General features: G+C 42.1%; 1 protein-coding gene across 1 annotated transcript in view; it reads left to right on the top strand.

Moving 5' to 3' along the window:
• Positions 1–18,580, top strand: part of TRPM1 (transient receptor potential cation channel subfamily M member 1) — a gene marked incomplete at its 3' end in the record, with an annotated part of 136,051 nt that extends 117,471 nt beyond the window's left edge. The window contains exons 21-27 of the mRNA XM_081227301.1: positions 1,584–1,835; positions 2,927–3,101; positions 4,675–4,695; positions 5,469–5,613; positions 6,847–7,049; positions 8,000–8,132; positions 17,320–18,580. Coding sequence (XP_081083427.1) covers positions 1,584–1,835; positions 2,927–3,101; positions 4,675–4,695; positions 5,469–5,613; positions 6,847–7,049; positions 8,000–8,132; positions 17,320–18,580 — 2,190 coding nt within the window. The remainder of the gene's footprint in view (positions 1–1,583; positions 1,836–2,926; positions 3,102–4,674; positions 4,696–5,468; positions 5,614–6,846; positions 7,050–7,999; positions 8,133–17,319) is intronic.
• Between the last annotated feature and the right edge of the window lie 1,916 nt (positions 18,581–20,496).

Here is a 20,496-nt window from a genome sequence, read left to right as displayed (position 1 = left end):
TGTCCCACTTTGACCAAAAGGAACAGACTTTTGTACCCACATCAGCCAGCCATCAGCATCTCTGGGAAAGTGGCTGCAATTGCCCAAGGGGTCAGGTGGGAGCCAAACAGCAGCACCTGAAGTGGATGGGGGCTGGGCGCACCCACCTGGTGGAAGCCTCCAGTGCCTCTGGGCAGGCTGCCAGCGCAACTGCTGCAAACAGAGGGAACAGGATTTTCAAAGAAGTGTTGAAAAAGGACAGACACCACCTCTTGCAGACTCGTGTCACAGGAGACTTGAAACTAACATGTACCTTCAAGAGGGCAACCCCTGCAGGCAGCAGAGGAAATATGGGCCAGGTCCTTTTCTTTCTAATATCATCTGCAAGTTTTAATTCTTTATATCAGCTTATAAAGGGAAAGCTTCTAGCCAAGAAAAAGTGAACTTGAGAAAGCACACAGCAGAATTTCATATTCTTTCTCCCACGGATAGAGAACCAATATTCTTATTTTGCAATCAGCAGTGACCTTTCACTGAACTGAAAAATGATCACTGGCAACTTCTTCCCAGGAGAGCTAATTCGAGGCTGTCAGTCTGATGACAGCCCGAGAAACGCAGAGTGCCAGATCTAAAATGTTATAACCCATCTCCTACTACTCCTGTTTCTTTTCTAGCTGGGCTTCATTCAAACTTTGCCCACTTCACAACTGGGATTTCCCAAGTGGCCTGTCGTGCCATCTCTAGGGACACCGTGAGCTCATTGAGCATCAGCCATATGCTGACACTCTTCTTTACCCCCAGTTATAGGAAGGAGGGTGGGCGGCTATCAGTCAGAGTGCACAGGTTGTTAAACTAGTGAACGCCTTCTGGGTTGGCCCATAAATAGCCACCACCCCATCCCACCTCTGGAGTCCCCAGAACCTCCCCAGAGTCTCAGTAAGTAAAGGGGTACCACTTTTAAGACCCCCACCCTGCTGCACGCCATAGCTGCATACGTGGGGCTTGCTCTAAGTGTGCCCGTGCCTGCTGCTTGTTAAATATTTTCAGGTTTGCTCTGAGAAAGTATCCCTTTAATCAGTGGTGATTTTGAAAGGGTAAGCTCTCAAGCAGGAGAAAATGAAGTTCAGCTTTCCCCTGACTTCCCATCTCTGAGTTACAAAGCAATTTTGGCTGATAAACATTTCCCATCCCAGTTCTGCCACGTCCCCTGGGTGGACTGCCCCTCTGTGGGACCACACAGGTTTATCTCTGCTCTAGAGTTTTCCTCCTGGACTAACTCTGGAACGAGGGCTCACAGGCAAGTGTCCAGAGAATTAGAAACGGGATCAAAAGGCAGCTACTTTAATTACAGCCAGAGGGACATAATTTAGAAGGCATTTCCTGAGAGTTTGTGAAACCCTGACTCTAGGAATACAGAGGACTTTGTGGAATTTCCCTTTCTAGATATGTTTTTCTGCCTGAGAAGATTAGTACTCAGAAGTCTTGAGCAGGAAAGGGGACCAGATGCCCTGGAATGCTGCTCCAGTCCTAATGTCCCAAGATTCTAAGACAAGTCTTCCAATACCACACTCCCTTGTTTTTTGTTCTTTGGCATTTCTTTACAGATCCTCATGTCAGAACCCGGTAAACTCAGCCAGAAAATAAAAGTGTGGCTTCAGGAATATTGGAACATCACAGACCTCGTGGCCATTTCCATGTTCATGATTGGAGCCATCCTCCGCCTACAGAAGCAGCCCTACATGGGCTATGGCCGCGTGATCTACTGCGTGGATATCATCTTCTGGTACATCCGTGTCCTGGACATCTTTGGTGTCAACAAGTATCTGGGACCCTATGTGATGATGATCGGAAAGATGGTTAGTCCTGATGCCCTGTGAGTAACTACAGACACCGAGACTGTGGTTAGGGCCTGAGGCCAGGCCTCCAGCGTGGCTCTGTTGCATTTCATTTGATCTTTCCCTTGCAGTTGGTTTCCTACAGGAAATGTTCTTTGCTTTAAGATACATAGTTCTTCTACATACTGACAATTTAATTAAATCCAATTGACGAACATGAGGTTGAGGGCCTACTGTAGGTACATGTATTTCTGGCAATAACCCTATGCATAACCTCCTAACATGCAGTAGAAGCCAGAGACAAAGTGGGCCCAGGGTCACCCTCCCCTACCCCTACTCCAGACAGTCTTCAGCTCATGTGCTCTGGCCTGGAGTGCACACAGGCAATTCGTGTGATGAGGTCAAGACAAATCCATGGCAACGTTTACTCCAGAACAGGCCATAAAATATGAAACTAAAAATGAATCAGCAGATCATCCTTACATCACTTAAAATAGCCCAAGTGTTGGGACTGGTCCCAGAAGAAAGGAAATCTTCCAAGCTTAGGAATAACTCTTCGTAGGGCAAGTGGTTTTGAGCAAAGGGATATATGGTTGAGCTAATCCCAGCTAGGGCCCTCATCTTCAGGGATGTTCAAAATTAAGAATTATATAAGTCAGTATCCATAGTAACCAGAGCATTGCGCACTGTAACTACTCACTGTTTGTATAATGAATGAATATCAGTATGTGCTCTCAACTCACGATCTCATTACCTCCTTAGATATCTACTGCTCTTACTCCTTAGTTTCCCTCACAAATTCCTATACTTTCCCACAGTTGTTCCCTTTCTCCATTTGCAGTTGTAGTTACTAGAGGAATTTATTTATGGGTAACAATAGAGGAGAGGAAAGATTGAGAGCATGAGATGAGAATGGCAGTGTTCTAGAATAAGGTGTATTCATTGCATGAAGTACAAGAATCAGTAGCCCATGATGGGATGGAGGGAGGGGAAAGAAGCTTCCTCCATCCTAACTAAGCACTCATAAAGTCTTTGAGGAGCACAATGTAATGAACCAGGTGAACTTGGCCCATGAGTCAAGACAGTAAGAGGCCCATTTCCTCTGTCCTCAGATGATTGACATGCTGTATTTTGTGGTCATCATGCTGGTGGTGTTGATGAGTTTTGGAGTAGCCCGTCAAGCCATTTTGCATCCAGATGAGGAGCCTTCTTGGAAACTGGCCCGTAACATCTTCTACATGCCCTACTGGATGATCTACGGAGAGGTGTTTGCAGACCAGATAGACCGTAAGAATAGAATTCATAGTAAGATTCTCTTCCCTGCTTCCCAAGGCAGATGATCAGTTCCAAATTAATGGAAGAGCCTGTGTTAATTTGGGAATAAAGTATTTTTTATTCTGCCATAGGCATCAAATTATTTTATGAAGAAATCAGTGCAGATTATGAAATACAGAGTTTTGAGACATCGGTCCTGTCTTCTACTCTGAGAATCACTAACTGGAATTCTGAGTCTTACATCCCTTGAGCCTGTCCTACACATGAATGTAGTCCCAATGCCAACATCCTAATTTTTCTTCAACCTGAATCTCCTTCTGCCCTAAGATAGAGCTGGTAGTGTTATTTCAGTCAAATGAGATAGTGACTATTGCCATGTGTCATCCTCTTCTTCAAGCTTCAGAACCCATTTTCCACATAGCTATCCATTTCCTCTTCACTCCTGGAGTGATATTTTTGTATTATCAACAGTATTCTGGATGTTAGCAGAGGAAATGAGCTGCAATCCTGCATGGATTTCTGGGGAATGCAGGCCCCAGCTCTGCCCAGGCTGAGCTGGTAGGCAACAGTGTCTCTTGTGTTGTAGGGAAGTGAAGTTCAAGTGCTCTTATGCTATTTCACCCAGACAGTTATGGCATCACCAATGAACGAGCATCTTCAGACCTATTTTCATGTTAGCACCAATATTTTAATTTGCATGTTGTGCTCTGTCAAAAAGCACCATGTACAATAGCATGGCTGCTACTTCCAGTAGAAGCAGAAGCTTCTTGAGAATAGAAGGTTCTGAACATCCTTGCCTTGTAGGAAATGCAGGGTTGTTCAGTATATCTCCACTAAGTGAGACTGATAACCAGTTGCACAATGCCTTCTACCTACTGGCTTTCATCACGTGATTCAGAACACATCCTTATCATGAGTATCTCAGAGTCAATTAGTGAATGTGTTTGTAGCTTGGTAAACCAGAACATAAAAATCTAATTTGGTTTCAAAGGAATATTAGCTTCAGTAAACATACATAAATGCTAAAAGTCCCTGGATCCAGACATAAGTTGTAATATTTTTATTTTTTTTATTAAATTGGGTAACAAGAGAAGATGAAGAGGCAAACTTGAGGCTATTTTCAGTAACACCATGAAATGTAGGTTTTCAATTCTTGGTCTGATTATTTCATAATAATTTTGTATTTATTTGTGCTTATGATGTGTTTGTGTTGGGATACAGGGAATGCTTGATTGGTCAACCTACATGTTAAAATGATCATCTGTCAGTAGCCTCATGTCTTTTTCACAGTTTTTTTCACTAGTGAGTTTTGCTATTGCTTATGATGTGGTAAAATAAATATTCATGAAATATATATACATATATTTCCTAGAATTAATAATGTGTAAAATTCTCCTAAGTAGATCACTGTTTCCAAGTATGAATCTGTAATTCCCAAGCTTGAACACTTTACATTTCTTGACAGTAAAACAGTTCTTGTGTTGTTCATCATTTGTTTGACTTTTCTCTCAACTGTCTTATTTTTTTTCTTCCTTCCTGTCAAAACTAAAAAAAAATAAAATACTGCTTTCCAATCACTCTATAGTCTACGCCATGGAAATTAATCGTAAGTTTATGCATAATTGATGAGTCTAGTCCATGAAATGTGTGTAATAATTAGTTTCTTCCTCAGCTAATTACCGATAGTCTTATACCAGTTTCAAATATTTCTCTTGTTTTCTGGTGTCAGTACTTTTTTAAACGATAAGGAAGCAAAAAGTAAATAGACTATAAATTCATGGATATTACTTCACTAATTACTGTTGAGATCATCCTATCTTTTTCTTCAGAAAATAAGTCCCATATGATCAAAGTGGCATTTCAAATGAGCAGAGAGAGAAAAGATTCCTTTTCAAACATCACTCAGAACAGTCAATTAATGGATTGGAGGCTAGAGGGGATCCTTACCTTCTACCTCATAATAAAATTATTTTCAAAGTTAATATACAAATGACCAAGAAGACAACATAAGTTAATGTTAAATAATTAGAAGATCCAATCACTTTCTAATAGATAACAGTAAAGAAATCATAGATGCATAGATAGATGCGTCTGCTTAGAAATGAAGAAGTTGCTGTATATGACAAACACAACACAGAAATGAGAAAATGTTTACAAATATAACAAGTTAAGAATGACTATCATTCATTGTGAGTGCAGAAATGAGTTCCTTATCTCCTTGTATGAATTGCTATTTTTCACATGGAAAATGATTGCTTATGAAATCAGAAAAAAAAACATAGTAAAAAAGAAATAGGTCCTTTAATAGCATAGGTCAGTTTATTTATTCTTTTCATTCTGTGTAAAAGTCAAGCACAAAAAGACAGACTCTCGTTTCAGCTCCTTGTGGTGACAACCAGTACGATGAGGAGGGCAAGAGGCTCCCTCCCTGCATCCCAGGCGCCTGGCTCACACCCGCCATCATGGCTTGCTACCTGCTGGTGGCCAACATACTGCTTGTGAACTTGCTCATCGCCGTTTTCAAGTGCGTGTCACCACTGATGACCGTATATTTGTTATTTATTATTTTACAGATTTTCAGTGTAATCTCAGAAATCTCCCAGGCTGCCCAGGATTTACATGGAATTCCACTAGGGCTTTCAAATGCGTAGAATTTTTCACAACGTTTTTTGTTCAACCATAATCAGCCTTCATGTATTCCTAAATCAAGAGTTGACACTTAAATACATTTAAATTCAATCTTGGTTAGTATTTTAACAATTTTGGCATGTATTTTAATCTAATGAAAATATTTTCTTAGATGAAAGTCTCCTGAGACAGAGAAGATTTATCAAACTGAGCCGTGAATTCATTATCAGAGGCACAGAAAGCAAACTTAATTTCATAGGCTGTGACAATTACTGTACTATTATATGAAACATTTTTTTATCACTTACCAAATAGAAGATAAAATGACCTAAGAAAGAAAAGGCTTAAAATCCACAATCAAACTTCTTGTAAAACTTGGCCTTTGGCATGATATGTTGAGGATGTGACCATGCTTAATAAATGTTGAAAATTTTTATTTTAGTTTCTAAGATGAAAAATATGAGGGAAAAATCCTTCACAGAAATATAGACTCTCAGAGCTGACCAGGGCATTGGAGAGAATCTGGTTACACTCCTGACTTGACAGATGAGAAAATGAAGGTTGACAGAGGTTAACTGACTTTTTTAAGGTCCCTGTGTAGACAACACACTTGATCAGGATTCCAGCAATTCTAGGCTTACTGCCTCCCACTGGAAACTCAAAGAAGACAAAGACTGTACCTACCCAACATCCAAAATAACCCACCTTCGATCAAAATGTTCAGTAATTAATCAACTCAGTTCCAAAAAATGTAGTCAGCTAGTTGACTGAATTTAAAGTTTAAATACCTCAAAATGCTTAGTGGGATGGCTCATATCTTTAAATATATGAAATAAAAGTTCCTGAGCAGTCAGTCGACTGTGGTGTGGTTTTGCAAGAAAGCAGTGGGTAGCAATTTCAATACACTTAATTCTTAATTATTTATATGAGTAAAATGTCCTTGAATGTTGGTAAGCCACACTGATAGATAAACCAAAAGACAGGTCATTCAGAGTCAGTACTAACTCGTGGAATGACCCCAAAAGGCCATTTCATTGCATATTTTCAATTCAATGTGAGTAATTCTGATTGCCCTAGGAAATCACAATTAAAAGTAATACAACTAACTAAACATGTATTCTTTTTAAAGCAATACCTTCTTTGAAGTAAAGTCAATATCCAACCAAGTGTGGAAATTCCAGCGTTATCAGCTGATTATGACATTTCATGACCGGCCAGTCTTGCCTCCACCAATGATCATTTTAAGCCACGTCTATATAATCATTATGCGTCTCAGCCGCCACTGCAGGAAGAAAAGAGAAGGGGACCAAGACGAACAGGATCGTGGATTGAGTATGTGCAGGACTCTTTCATTTCTATCTTGGGCCAATCTAGAAAGACTATCCTAATTGGATACCTACATGGAAATCTCCTTAAACTACTTAAATGTGTGAAAACACAGCACTCTATCCAAATGCTATTCTTTGCAGAATGCTTCTCATTTTATGCTGATTTTATTCTAGTTTTGTTCATTTATTAGTAATTAACATCACTGAAAGTCCACTCATGAAGAGATGAGAAATTGAGACAGTTCTTGAAAATAACTTTTCTCTATAAAGCCAATGTTCCTTTCAAAATGTTTTTATACATATAAATTTATTTATTTTTGGCTGTGTTGGGTTCTTGTTGCTGCGCGAGGGCTTTCTCTAGTTGCGGCGGGTGGTGGTACTCTTCTTTGCGCTGCGTGGGCCTCTCATTGTGGTGCGTGGGCTTCTCATTGCGGTGGCTTCTCTTGTTGCGGAGCACGGGCTCTAGAGCACAGGCTCAGTAGTTGTGGCGCACGAGCTTAGTTGCTCCGCGGCATGTGGGATCTTCCCGGACTAGGGCTCGAACCTGTGTCCCCTGCGTTGGCAGCCGGATTATTAACCACTGCAGCACCAGCGACGTCCTCAAAATGTTTTAGTGTGTTGCATCTAAATAGAATGGGAAAATACTCCCGTCCACTTGATTCTATCCATAAAATACATGCAAAACGTTTTCCGGAAAATCATACTTGGTTTCGCTTTCTGAATAGCTGTAATTTGGATTTTTGTGTTAAAAAGTGAGCCGTTTAGCTCCAGAGGAAATATCAATATGATCGCCGCATATTACAAGGAGTCTTTGTGTGATGACCAGTGGCGGGAGCTGGGAGCGGCCTGCAAGGGATGGGGAAGGGAGCTTAGTTAAAGGCGGGCTGTGAAATTCGGAAGGGTGCATCTACCTGGCTGGTTTCTCACGTGGCAACCGCTTCTGCCTTTGCACAGAGCTGTTTCTCAGCGACGAGGAGCTGAAGAGGCTGCACGAGTTTGAAGAGCAGTGTGTCCGGGAGCATTTCCAGGAGAAGGAGGACGAGCAGCAGTCGTCCAGCGAGGAGCGCATTCGCGTCACCTGTGAGAGGTGCGCCTGGGGCGTGGCCACCGCGGGGCGCGGGGCCAAAGGGTGCGGCTCCTCCGTCCCGTCTAAGGGGAATGCCAAGTCCATTTACACATTCTCTCCCAGTTCTCCCGTTGACTCAACTTTGGCTTTTAAACGTGTTCCCCACCCCCCCAAAGTAGTGTGAAAGTTCCAAACGATGGTTATATATTGTGTATAGAAATGAATGATGACATTTATCACAAATATTCCAGGCCAAAACCAAACCAAAACAAACAAAACCCTGATGGTTCTTGCCCACCCCCAAAGTGGGCACTATTACAATACAATACATGGAGAGAACCGTCAGGTGCAGGGCTGTGTAACTGCTGGGGACGTTTCTCCACGCCCTTGACATATGTTGTTGCCTTAGCCAAGTGTGGTCGGCCCCGGCTTGACCTCCTGAGCCTGACTTGTGCTCTCCTTGCACCTTCCCAACACCTTTCCAACCTCACGGAGCAGAGGTATAGGAAGGGCAGAGGCGTCTGTTTGGGTACCCAGCAAGATCAGCATCATCAAGATGTCAGTGCTTACTACGTGGGGAATGGCCTGCTTGCCTGTATGGGGCAGTGAGTAAATGAGCAGAGAAGGGCAGGTCAGGGAGGAACAGAAAGGGTGATGTGTTCCATACTTTACAGTATTGCTTTTCCTGCGGCTGCAAACTGCAGAGCAACCAGCAAAGGTAGACGGGAACGATCAACCCTCACTAGAGACATTTTTTTTTTTTTTTTTTTTTTTTTTTGCTGTACGTGGGCCTCTCACTGTTGTGGCCTCTCCCGTTGCGGAGCACAGGCTCCGGACGCGCAGGCCCAACGGCCACGGCCCACGGGCCCAACCGCTCCGCGGCATGTGGGATCTTCCCAGACCGGGGCACGAACCCGCGTCCCCTGCATCGGCAGGCGGACTCCCAACCACTGCGCCACCAGGGAAGCCCTAGAGACATTTTTTGAATCATAATTTTTGAGAGCGTTGATCACTTCATAAAAGCAACTGAAGCTTGTTAAAGGGCATGAGAATTGACAAAACGTTGTTCCAAAGAGTTTAATCAACAATGCATGTAGAAGGATGAGTGTGGCGAGGGAGACATGCCTAAGGGGATTCCAGAGCATCATTCTATCCTGGAGTCTTCAGCATTAAAGTTTTCTGATACCGTGTATATCGTCTGATATATGTGTGTATATCGAAAAACATAAAAACATGGTAGGACTTCAAGAGAATACTTCAGCACATACTTCCCAATCAGGGGCCCCAGTAATTATAGCAGAATTCACAATACACCGTGAAATCTTCGTGGTAGGTGTCCAGGCCAGTGCCTCCACCTCAGCCCACAGGAGGGATGATGCCCCCGGCAGCTGCAGAGCTCTGCCCCTCCCACTCTCCTAGACCTAGTCAACTTGCAATCCTACCAGCCAAGCTCAAAGGTTATCTGCACCAACCTTCGGCCTTAATAAGGTATATTTTCAATAAAACTTTGGAACACTTCTTTGCTATTTTACTGGTAATTACTAAACTTTCAAGATATAATCATGATTTCATTATGAGAAAGATAAGGTGCCCCCATCTTGATAACCTAACTTCCACTTTCTAGGTAGACATTAACTTGAATGGAATCACAGGCATAATTTACCATGGATGGAAATGGTGTTCTCTTTCACCCTGCCTCCTCCCCCCCTCCCTTCCCAGAGCAGTGTTTGGACTTTTACCCTTTTTGGACCAAGCCTCCAGGAATGTGGTTATCAGGTCGCTACCAAATTGCATTTTCCCCTTGGGGCTCCGAGCACACGTAAGAGGAATGAAAGTGCACGGGGCAGTAAAAACAGGCTACTTCCCGTTTGCCTTGGCTGAGCTCCCTGGGGGTGACGGGAGCACATTCCTGCCCCTCCGGTTCCCTTTGTTGACTCTTTCTTGGCTGAATCTTAGGTGAACGCCAGAGACAGAAAGAGGAGGTCCGGAAAAGGGAGCTTTCCTTCACCCTTAACCAGGACCTCTGGGGAGCAAGAGATGGTGGAAGAATGGGAAAAATTAGTTATTTCTACCTAACTGTTGGCACCAGTGATGCCTTTTTTTCCCCTTTTCTTTTATTGTAGTATAGTTGATTTACAGTGTTGTGTTAGTTTCAGGTGTACAGCAAAGTGATTCAGCTATACATATACATATATCCACTCTTTTTCGGATTCTTTTCCCATATAGGTTATCACAGAATATTGAGTAGAGTATAAAGTAGTCCTATAAAGTAGTTCCTTGTCGGTTATCTGTTTTATATACAGTAATGTGTATATGTTAATCCCAAATTCCTAATTTATCTACTTTTTCGGTAGTCGCTTTTTTTTTAAATTGAAGTATAGTTGATCTACAATGTTTCGGGTGTACAGCAAATTGGTTCTGTTATAGTGGTTCCATTATATATATATATATATATATATATATATATATATATATATATATTCTTTTTCAGATTCTTTTTCCTCATAGGTTATTACAAGATGTTGAATATAGTTCCCTGTGCTATACAGTAGGTGCTTGTCATTTATCTATTCTGTACATAATAATGTGTATCTGTTAATCCCAAATACTTAATTTATCCCTCCCATCAGTGATTACTTTTAAAATCAAATTTTTGAGTACTCAGATGTTTCTGCCACTTCTTTAATCTTCCTGATAGATTTGGTTGCTTTCATTTTCTTCGTCACCATTTGCCATTTGATGATTTTCCTGTTCTTCTCTCAGTGGGACCGGCCCCAGCACCATGCGGACGGCAGGGTCTGGTTAGGGGTTAGCATCTGTGATCAACACCGTGGGTGTCTGTCCTTTCCTGACCTCCCTGTGGTCCGGGCACCTTGCAAAACCTGGGCCAGTGATTTGCAAATGTGTTCACACCGGAAGTTTACACACTTGTCGTGCTCCTCCATGCAGGGTGCTTTGAGGGCTTAGGTTCAGGAACCAAATTCATGGCTTTCCCCTATTGCTTGGAAAGGTATATATAAAATTCTACCAAATTAACCATTTATTTTTATTATAGAATTTCAACATTTTGTAAATTCCAACATTCAGTCCCTCAAGAAGAGATGTACCATGTGACTCAGTTTTTAGCTAACACAGCGCTGGTTGCAGCCGGCATTTAACCCAAAGCCCCAGCCACCTGCCCACTCAGCTGTCTCAGGGCACCGCCCTCAGGCTTTTCCTCCCAAAACGTCCCCGCTGTGCTCCATGAATAGCACCACTGCCATCTCATTCAGCAAGACAGTCACTTGCAAAGCATTTGGAGTCCTCTCTCTTTTGCACTAACAGTCCCCAAGTCGGATAACTTCCCCTCACGTATAAATCATGGTCCACCCACGTCTTTCCTTCTCTACCCCCAGCACCTGAGTACAAGCCAGCGTCATTTTTCACTTGGGTTCCTGCAGCTGTCCCCTCAGAAATCAGTCCTCGGAATTCAGTCCTGCTCTTTCAGTCCATTTTACACCAGAGAGACTCTAACCAGCCCCCGCAGCCCCCGTCGCCAGCTCGCCTGAAAAGCCCCCTCAGTGGCTCCCACTGCTCCTGGGCCCATGAGGCCCTGCCATCTGTCTAGCCACAACTACTGAGCCCGCATTGCCACAACTACTGAAGCCCGCACACCTAGAGCCTGTGCTCCCCGACAAGAGAAGCCACCGCGATGAGAAGCCCTGCGCACCGCAACAAACAGTAGCCCCCACTCACCGCAACTAAGACCCAACACAGCCAAAAATAAATAAATGGCATTATTTCATTCTTTTTATGGCTGAGTAATATTCCATTGTATATATGTACCACATCTTCTTTATCCATTCATCTGTCGATGGACAGTTAGGCTGCTTCCATGTCTTGGCTATTGTGAATAGTGCTGCTATGAACACAGGGGTATGTGTATATTTTTGAATTATATTTTTCTCCAGATATATGCTTAGGAGTGGGATGCTGGGTCATATGGTAGTTCTATTTTTAATTTTTTGAGGAACCTCCATAATGTTCTCCATAGTGGCTGCACCAGTTTATACTCCCACCAACAGTGTAGGAGGGTTCCCTTTTCTCCACACCCTCTCCAGCATTTATTTGGCAGTTTCTTATAAAGTTAAACACACACTCATCATATGAACCACTCCTAGGTATTTATCCCAGAGAAATGAAAACTTATTGGTTCAACCACTCTGGGAATCAGTATGGAGTTTCCTCAAAAAATTAAAGATAGAGCTACCCTACAATCTAGCAATCCCACTTCTGGGTATTTATCCAAAGGAAATGAAAACAGGTTACCAAAGAGACATGCACCCCATGTTTATTGCAGCATTATTCACAAGAGCCAAGATATAGAAACAACCTAAGTGTTCGTCCATATCATGTAATACTACTCAGCAATGAAAAGGAACAAACAACACATGCAACAACTTGCATGAATGTCAAAGACATTATGCAGAAAGAAGCCAGTCTCCAAAAGTTACCTACTGTATGATTCTCTTTATTTGACATTCTCAGAAATATAAAACTATAGGGATGAAGAACTGATCAGTGGTTGCTAGGATTAAGGGTAGGGGAGGGTGTGACAACAAAGATTTAGCACAAGGGAGTTTTGGGGGGTGGTAGAATTACTCTGGATACTGATCATGACATTGGTTATAGAAATTTATATGTGTTAATATCCATAGAACTGTACACCAAAAGAAAAAATAGTCAATTTACTGTATGACAGTTTTTAAAAGAAAACATGATGTTAGAAATATGACATATTAGAAATATATCGTTTAGAGGAAATCAACTTTATTTAATGGGAAAGCCAAACAAATCACTTTGGACCTAGAACAGTTTTTTGTTCCGTGTTGAAAAATTATTTCATTCTGTGCCTAAAGGAAAGCAGAATTAAGATGTCACAAGTTAGGGACTTCCCTGGTGGCACAGTGGTTAAGTATCCACATGCCAATGCAGGGGACAGGGGTTTGAGCACTGGTCTGGGAAGATCCCACATGCCGTGCAGCAACTAAGCCCATGCGCCACAACTACTGAGCCTGTGCTCTAGAACCCACGAGCCACAACTACTGAAGCCTACGCACCTAGAGCCCATGCTCCGCAACAAGAGGAGCCACTGCAATGAGAAGCCCGCACACCATAACAAAGAGTAGCCCCCACCCACCGCAACTACAGAAAGCCCATGAGCAGCAGCAACGACCCAATGCAGCCAAAAATAAAAAATAAATTTATATATAAAAAAAGATGTCACAAGTTAGGAAAGCTCGTATCTCACTATGAGCTCTATCGTAAATGATAAATTTCTCTTATATGTTTTCCTGCCATTCACTGTGTCACTAGATATGGGGCTCTTGTCAGATTGTTTCCTACAGAGCCTCTCTTTCCCCATCTGAAAAGGAAATCTCTCCTTGGATTTCCATCTACGGATGTCATGTCAAGGTTTGTGAAACATGTCTAAGTCATTGTGGGAAGTCACAGAACAAGGCTGACATGGGAGATAGTTCCTCATGCACCCTTTTTGTTAAGCATTCCAGATCGAAGTGAACTTCACCTCAGTTTTTTTTTCTTTCTTCTTTCACACATACTCTAGAAACTCAATACGACTTCCCTTGATTTGGCATAGCTGTCTAAAATGTGCTGTCTCCACCTGGTTGCTGTTTACGATGAGCTTGAAATAGCATCTGACAATTTTTCTTAACCTAAACCACATCGTGAAGCTTTGTTTCTTCCACAGCTTCAAACTAAGGGTGTGGCAGTAGGGATGGGACATTTACGGGACACCTAAAGAGGGGTCCTACACGGAGCTTGAAAACCTATTCAACGCAGTGGGGAGGGAGGTTAGGGAGGTGTAAAGGAGACAGAATCAGATAAGTTTGAGGTTTCCTTTCTCTGTGAGTGTGGCCAGCACTGCTGTTATCTGGATTAGGTCACACAGGGAAAAAAATAGGCAGAGAATTATAAAAGATTTGAGAGGAAAGATATGTATCTATATTTTACCAGCTTATTTATTTTTAAAAGTTTGCACAGCTGCTTTAATCTCTAAATGTTGTGTTTGTTAAAGGATTTCAAGTTTGTTCCAGAGGCAATGTGGTTTTTAACACAAAAGGAATGAATCCTTGGGGCAGTAGATTTGAAGTGAGCAAGGAGACATGACATTTAACAGAGAAAACCAAGTTGGACTTGAAGTCATGGAAAATTAAGAGTGCAAAGTTCTTCTGATGGTCCCTGAAATACAGGAGGACAGGGAACACTTAGAACCTGTTGTCGGATTCCCTATGGTAGGGAAGCTTTTCTTTTTTTTAATTTATTAAAGTATAGTTAATTTACAAACTAACACAATGTTGTGTTGGTTTCAGGTGTATAGCAAAGCGATTCAGTTATACATACACATATATATGTTTTCCCTTATAGCTATTACAAAATATTGAGTAGTGTTCCCTGTGCTATACAGTAGGTCCATGTTGATTATCTATTTTAAATACAGTCATGTGTATCTGTTAATCCCAGTAGGGAAGCTTTTAAAGAAGGAAGTCACGTCTCCTCATACATGGTGAATTTGGCGAAGTTGGTCCTCCTGGTGGCAAACTTCCAGGAAGCCAGACCCTTCCTGATCAGATGATGTGGTTTCCTAAGGGACATAAAAATAGTCCTCTCCCCATGAAAAGGGTTAAGAATGGAAACCAAGGACCCTCCCACACAACGGAGAGCAGCTGTCAATGTGGCCAACAGAAGTCGAACATGTGCAAAAGCAGTTCTGGGAGAATGTAGGACAAGGTAGCTGCAGAAGAAGCAGAGTGGGGAGAGCACAGGAGATGCAGTCGGGCGGAGGGTGGAAATGGTGCAAGAAGAGAAGCAGGTAATCAGGAAGTAGAGGAGAGGAAAGCAAGCGAAGGTGAGGGAATTTAGAAGGATATGCAGAGAGGGTAGCAAAGCCATATTAGACACAGACTCGAAGCAAACTGGGTGACCCTAAAGTCTGCCTATACATTTCCACAGAAAGATAAAAGGTGGGCAAGAATCAACAGATAACAAAAGTACAAAGTGTTTGCCTTCACCCACGGATGAACTTGTGAACAGACCACCATACTGCCAGGTGCAGAGGGTCCAGCGGCTCTCAGTGGGAGCCAGGATCCCCTCTGCCTGGCTACCCCAGGACAAATTCAACTTTTAGAAGGTAGTCCCAGGTCCTGGGCATAACTTGCTGCCTTTTAGAGTTAAATTTCATAAGCCGATGGAAAGAATTCATACTGCATGTATTCCAGCAGGTTTTAGATCAGGCAACATTATGGTTTCATAGGCTATTGCCTGATCTTCTAGGAGTTAAAAAAATCTAACAGCAGATATTTATAATCTGCCATGATCTTTCTTTCTTACAACCCCATAAGGGAATACCAATTATTAAATATAGCAAACAATTTAAAGTTACTGGTATCTTCAGATGATTTAATGACCTCTTGTCCCTGAAGTAAACCATCTGATAATCTGAACTTAATTTTTTGTCTTTTTAAAAATTTATTTCATTGAAGTATATAGGTCATTTACAAAGTTGTGTTAATTTCTTCTTACAGCAAATTGATTCAGTTATATACATATATATTCGTTTCCATTATGGTTTATCCAGGATATTGGATGTAGTTCCCTGTGCTATACAGTAGGACCTTGTTGTTTATCCATCCTATATATAATAGTTTGCATCTGCTAATCCCAAACTCCCAATCCATCCCTCCCCCACCCTCCCTCCCCCTTGGCAACCACAAGTCTGTTCCCTATGTCTGTTGGTCGGCTTCTCTTTCATAGATAAGTTCATTTGTGTCATAATTAGATTCCACATATAAGTGGTATCATATGGTATTTGTCTTTCTCAGTCTGATTTACTTAACTTAGTTATGATATTCTGTAGATCCATCCATGTTGCTGTAAATGGCCTTATTTCATTCTTTTCATGGCTGAGTAATATTCCATTGTATATATATATACACCACATCTTCTTTATCCATTCCTCTCTTGATGGACATTTAGGTTGCTTCCATGTCTTGGCTATTGTGAATAGTGCTGCTGTGAACATAGGGGTCTTTCAAATTACAGTTTTCTCTGGATATATGCCCAGGAGTGGGATTGCTGGATCATATGGCAACTCTACTTTTAGTTTTTTGAGGACCCTCCATACTGTTCTCCATAGTGGCTGCACCAATTTACATTCCCACCAAGAGTGTAGGAGGGTTCCCTTTTCTCCACACCCTCTCCAACATTTACTGTTCGTAGATTTTTTTTTTTTTTTTTTTGCGGTACGCGGGCCTCTCACTGCTGTGGCCTCTCCCGTTGCGGAGCACAGGCTCCGGACGCACAGGCTCAGTGGCCATGGTTAACGGGCCCAGCCGCTCCGTTACATGTGGGATCTTCCCGGACCGGGGCACGCACCCATGTCCCCTGCATCGGCAGGCGGACTCTCAACCACTGCGCCACCAGGGAAGCCCATGTTTGTAGATTTTTTGATGACAGGCATTCTGACTGGCATGAGATGCTATCTCATTATAGTTTTGATTTTGCATTCCTCTAATAATTAGCGATGAATCTGAACTTAATTATTAACAATTCATTTTCCAAATTCCCTGAACTTCAAATAAGGATGTTATTGTATTTATTTTGTCATAATAACCATTCATTGCTGACAGCTATACTCAAAACTCAAAGACCTAACTGCTAGTGTCTCCCTTTATCATCAGAGGCAATGTGATGTACCAGATGAGAAACCAGAGCTGGTGCCCATGCTGGTGCCACGCTCTTTGCCAGCTGTGCGTCCGTAGGCAAATTACTTACCCCTCTCCGTGACTTGATTTCCTCATCTGTAAAATGGGGATGGTGATAATAGTGCCTTCTTCATAGGTCTGTTGTGAGGGTTAAACAAGCCTAGAATAGGACCTCGGTGAGTACGTATTAATGAATACATAAGGCATTTAGAGCAATGAACGGTAAATAGCACCATATGCCTTAACCATATTTCTATTATTTTCTGATGCCCCTCACTGTAATTTTCAGTAGTTATATTAGGAGAGTGTGAAGTTTAAAAATATGCCCCAACCAGCCCATGATTCCCAAAAACCTGCAAAATCATACAGCAACAGTAACATTATATTTTTGGTTTTAATCCTTAGTTCATCTCAGTGTAATAAACCTATCCCTTTGTATCCGCCAGAGTTGAAAATATGTCCATGAGGTTGGAAGAAATCAACGAAAGAGAAAACTTTATGAAAACTTCCCTACAGACTGTTGACCTTCGCCTTTCCCAACTGGAAGAACTATCTAGCAGAATGGTGAATGCGCTGGAAAACCTCGCAGGAATCGACAAGTCCGACCTGATGCAGACCCGGTCCCGGGCTTCTTCTGAATGCGATGCAACGTACCTTCTAAGGCAAAGCAGCATCAACAGTGCCGATGGCTACAGCATGTACAGGTGTCTTTTCAACGGGGAGGAGTTGTTGTATGAGGATACTTCCCTCTGCATGCCACCAGGGACGGGACTCAGGAAGAAAGTTGGTTCCTTCCGTGTGAAGGAAGAGAAGGACCAAAGAACACACCTGGTCCCAGAGCGTCAGGGCAGCCTTCGTCTGCCACCCAGCACGAGCACACCAGCATCCCCGGACGGCGATCGACTTGCATCAGACAACGTGAAGAGCACCTCAGAGCCGAAATTAGGTCCAGATGTTGGGATTTCAGCTGAAGATGATGAAAGGCAGGCAGACTCTAAGAGAGGAGAAACGAGCTCCCCAAGTTTCAGTCAAACAGATGTTATGCATGGAGAGAACAAGTCGGATTTTCAAAGCACTCAGCTAACAGTGGAAACAGCGAAGATAGAAGGCACCATTTCTTATCCCCCGGAAGAAACAAAAGTGACCCGTTATTACCCTGATGAGACGTTCAGTACTTGTAAAGCAATGAAGTCCAGAAGCTTTGTATATTCCCGGGGAAGAAAGCTGGTCGGCGGGGTTAACAAGTGGAGTGCAGCTGGGGACCAAACATGGTCCTCCACAGTTCAGCAATGGACCACAGAGTGTAGGTATCAAGTTCAAAAGATTATGCGTTCTCGGAGCACGGATATCCCTTCCTTTGGGTCTGAAACGGCAGTGCAGGCCGAGCATCAAGGGCATTTCACAGACACCGAAGATGGAAACTGTGTTTCTGAAACAGGCCCTCAGATCTCCTGTTTGTCACTAGCTGTTACTGACAGAACTGACAAGGAAAACTTACTGTCTGTGAAAACACACCAAACTTTGGGATTCCCATCTTTAAGGTCAAAAAGTTTACACGGCCATCCTAGGAACGCTAAAGCCATTCAGGGCACCTTAGACAGATCTGGACATGCCAGCAGTGTAAGTAACTTAGCAGTTGTGTCTGGAATTACAACAGAGGACCTGAAAGTGAAGCGAGAGAAAAATTCCTCAGAAACTGAATGCTAATGAGTTTTGTTTCTTTGATTTTTCAGTCAGGACAACTGATGAGTCCCATCTTGGTCATCTAAACATCATCCATTTCTGAAATCATTTTCATTAGAAACGTTTGACAATTTGGACTTATTTAAAATTTAGAGTTTAATTTTAGTGCATTACAATTTAAAATGTAATGCACTAAACTTAAAGTAATGTTTTGTTAGTATATGTTAGTAAACTTAGCTTTTTTAGTTGGAGTAGGACCAATGAAAGTGATAATGCTCCAGTCACGATAAATTGCTTCATCAGTATACAGGATCCTACGATCTCTTTATTTCTGAGGGCAACCGAATAGCCAAAGAAATGCCTTTGGGTGACACCAGTAGGTTACTTAAGGGAGTAAGCAACTATGTAATAAAGGGAAATGAAAGACAAAGCAAACATGAAAAAAAAAAAAAAAGGAGGGGTGGGAGAAAAAAACAGTAAAACTATGAGGTGCAAAAAGTGAGAATTGGAAAGGGGAAGTAAACATCATATGTTCTTTAAGGGTTTCTGTTTATTTTATGTTTTAATGCTTTATGTTTTAAAATTACACAATGGAAAAAAAAGGCCACGATTATATCAAAGGTCACACTGTAATAGGGTAGGGTGACCAAGAGTTTTGTTAATGTGTAAAAATAAAGTATCCCACATGAATTTTCCTGTTGTCATCTAGTCCCTGATGGCAAACACAAATTAATTGTACTTCTGTCTACACAATGGTTTGTGTAAAGCTGGGGCTAGAACCTAAAGGATACATACATGTTCAAGGTGGGAATTCTCAAGAACTACAAAGACGATTCATGGCTAAAAACACAAGGTGTGCTTCAACTTGTAAGTTCAAAGACACAGCAGCGCCATAAACTGGCAAGGGGCAGGGGGAGGAGAGAGAGAGAGAGAGATGAATTCACTGCAGTTATGCCAAAGGTACTAATCAGAGACGTCAGGAGACTTGAGAGTTTAATAGCCAGATGAGAATCCCTGAACTGAGCTGGATTTGAGACTATTTAATCAACCCTGCTACCTGTGTTATTTGACCCAAGGATAAACCCATTCCATTTGACCTCATTCCTAAATCTCTGCTTTGGGTGCCAAGAAAACTTGCAGCCCTTTGCCACAACCTAAAAAAAGGTTTCTCAGAACAAGCTGGAGAACCTCTGACAGCTCGAGAGAGCAGGTCTGAAGAAGGCAAAGCTCTTGTTTGGAATTCTCCACCTGTCCGCTCATTACACAGGCCCCTTTTCTAGGTCACTCCCACCTTGCCTCAGGTGTGGGGGCTGAGTTTATTCCCAGAAGTCTCACTGAGTCTCCTGTAGAAGTGTTGGTTGAAAGGGATGTGGTTTTTTTTCTTAAGGTATTTATCTTACAGACCCAGAATGTGTACATTCTAATGGTGGAATTTCAGAACCTATGGCAGGGACTTTTCTTGCACACCCTGAACCATGCAGTATAGCTATTTATGTGCTCTACCAACTCTGTTCGACTCAAATATTAAGGGCCTATTATGCAGGGCACTAAGCCAGACTGCTTGTTATTATATTGCTATTATTCCAATATCATTCTAATTTTGCTAAATATGGAAAACTGAATATTAAGAACTAATATCCAATCTGATCAAATCTAGCAGTATCTAATACATTAAAATAGAAACACTGCACATGTTCAAAGCACTTAGCATAGACTGTTGGTGGGAATATAAAATGGCACACCCACTATGGAGAACAGTATGGAGATTCCTTCCTGGGCATATACCCAGAGAAAACCATAATTTGAAAAGATACATGCACCCCAGTGTTCATAACAGCACTATTTACAATAGCCAAGACATGGATGTAACCTAAGTGTCCATCGATAGACGAATGGATAAAGAAGATGTGGTATATTTATACAATGGAATATTACTCAGC

This window comes from Mesoplodon bidens (genome assembly GCF_964165515.1).
Source record: "Mesoplodon bidens genome assembly, chromosome: 3".
NCBI classification, from domain to species: domain Eukaryota; kingdom Metazoa; phylum Chordata; class Mammalia; order Artiodactyla; family Ziphiidae; genus Mesoplodon; species Mesoplodon bidens.
Note: the sequence above shows the minus strand (reverse complement) of the source record. Positions and strands in the feature narration are given on the sequence as shown.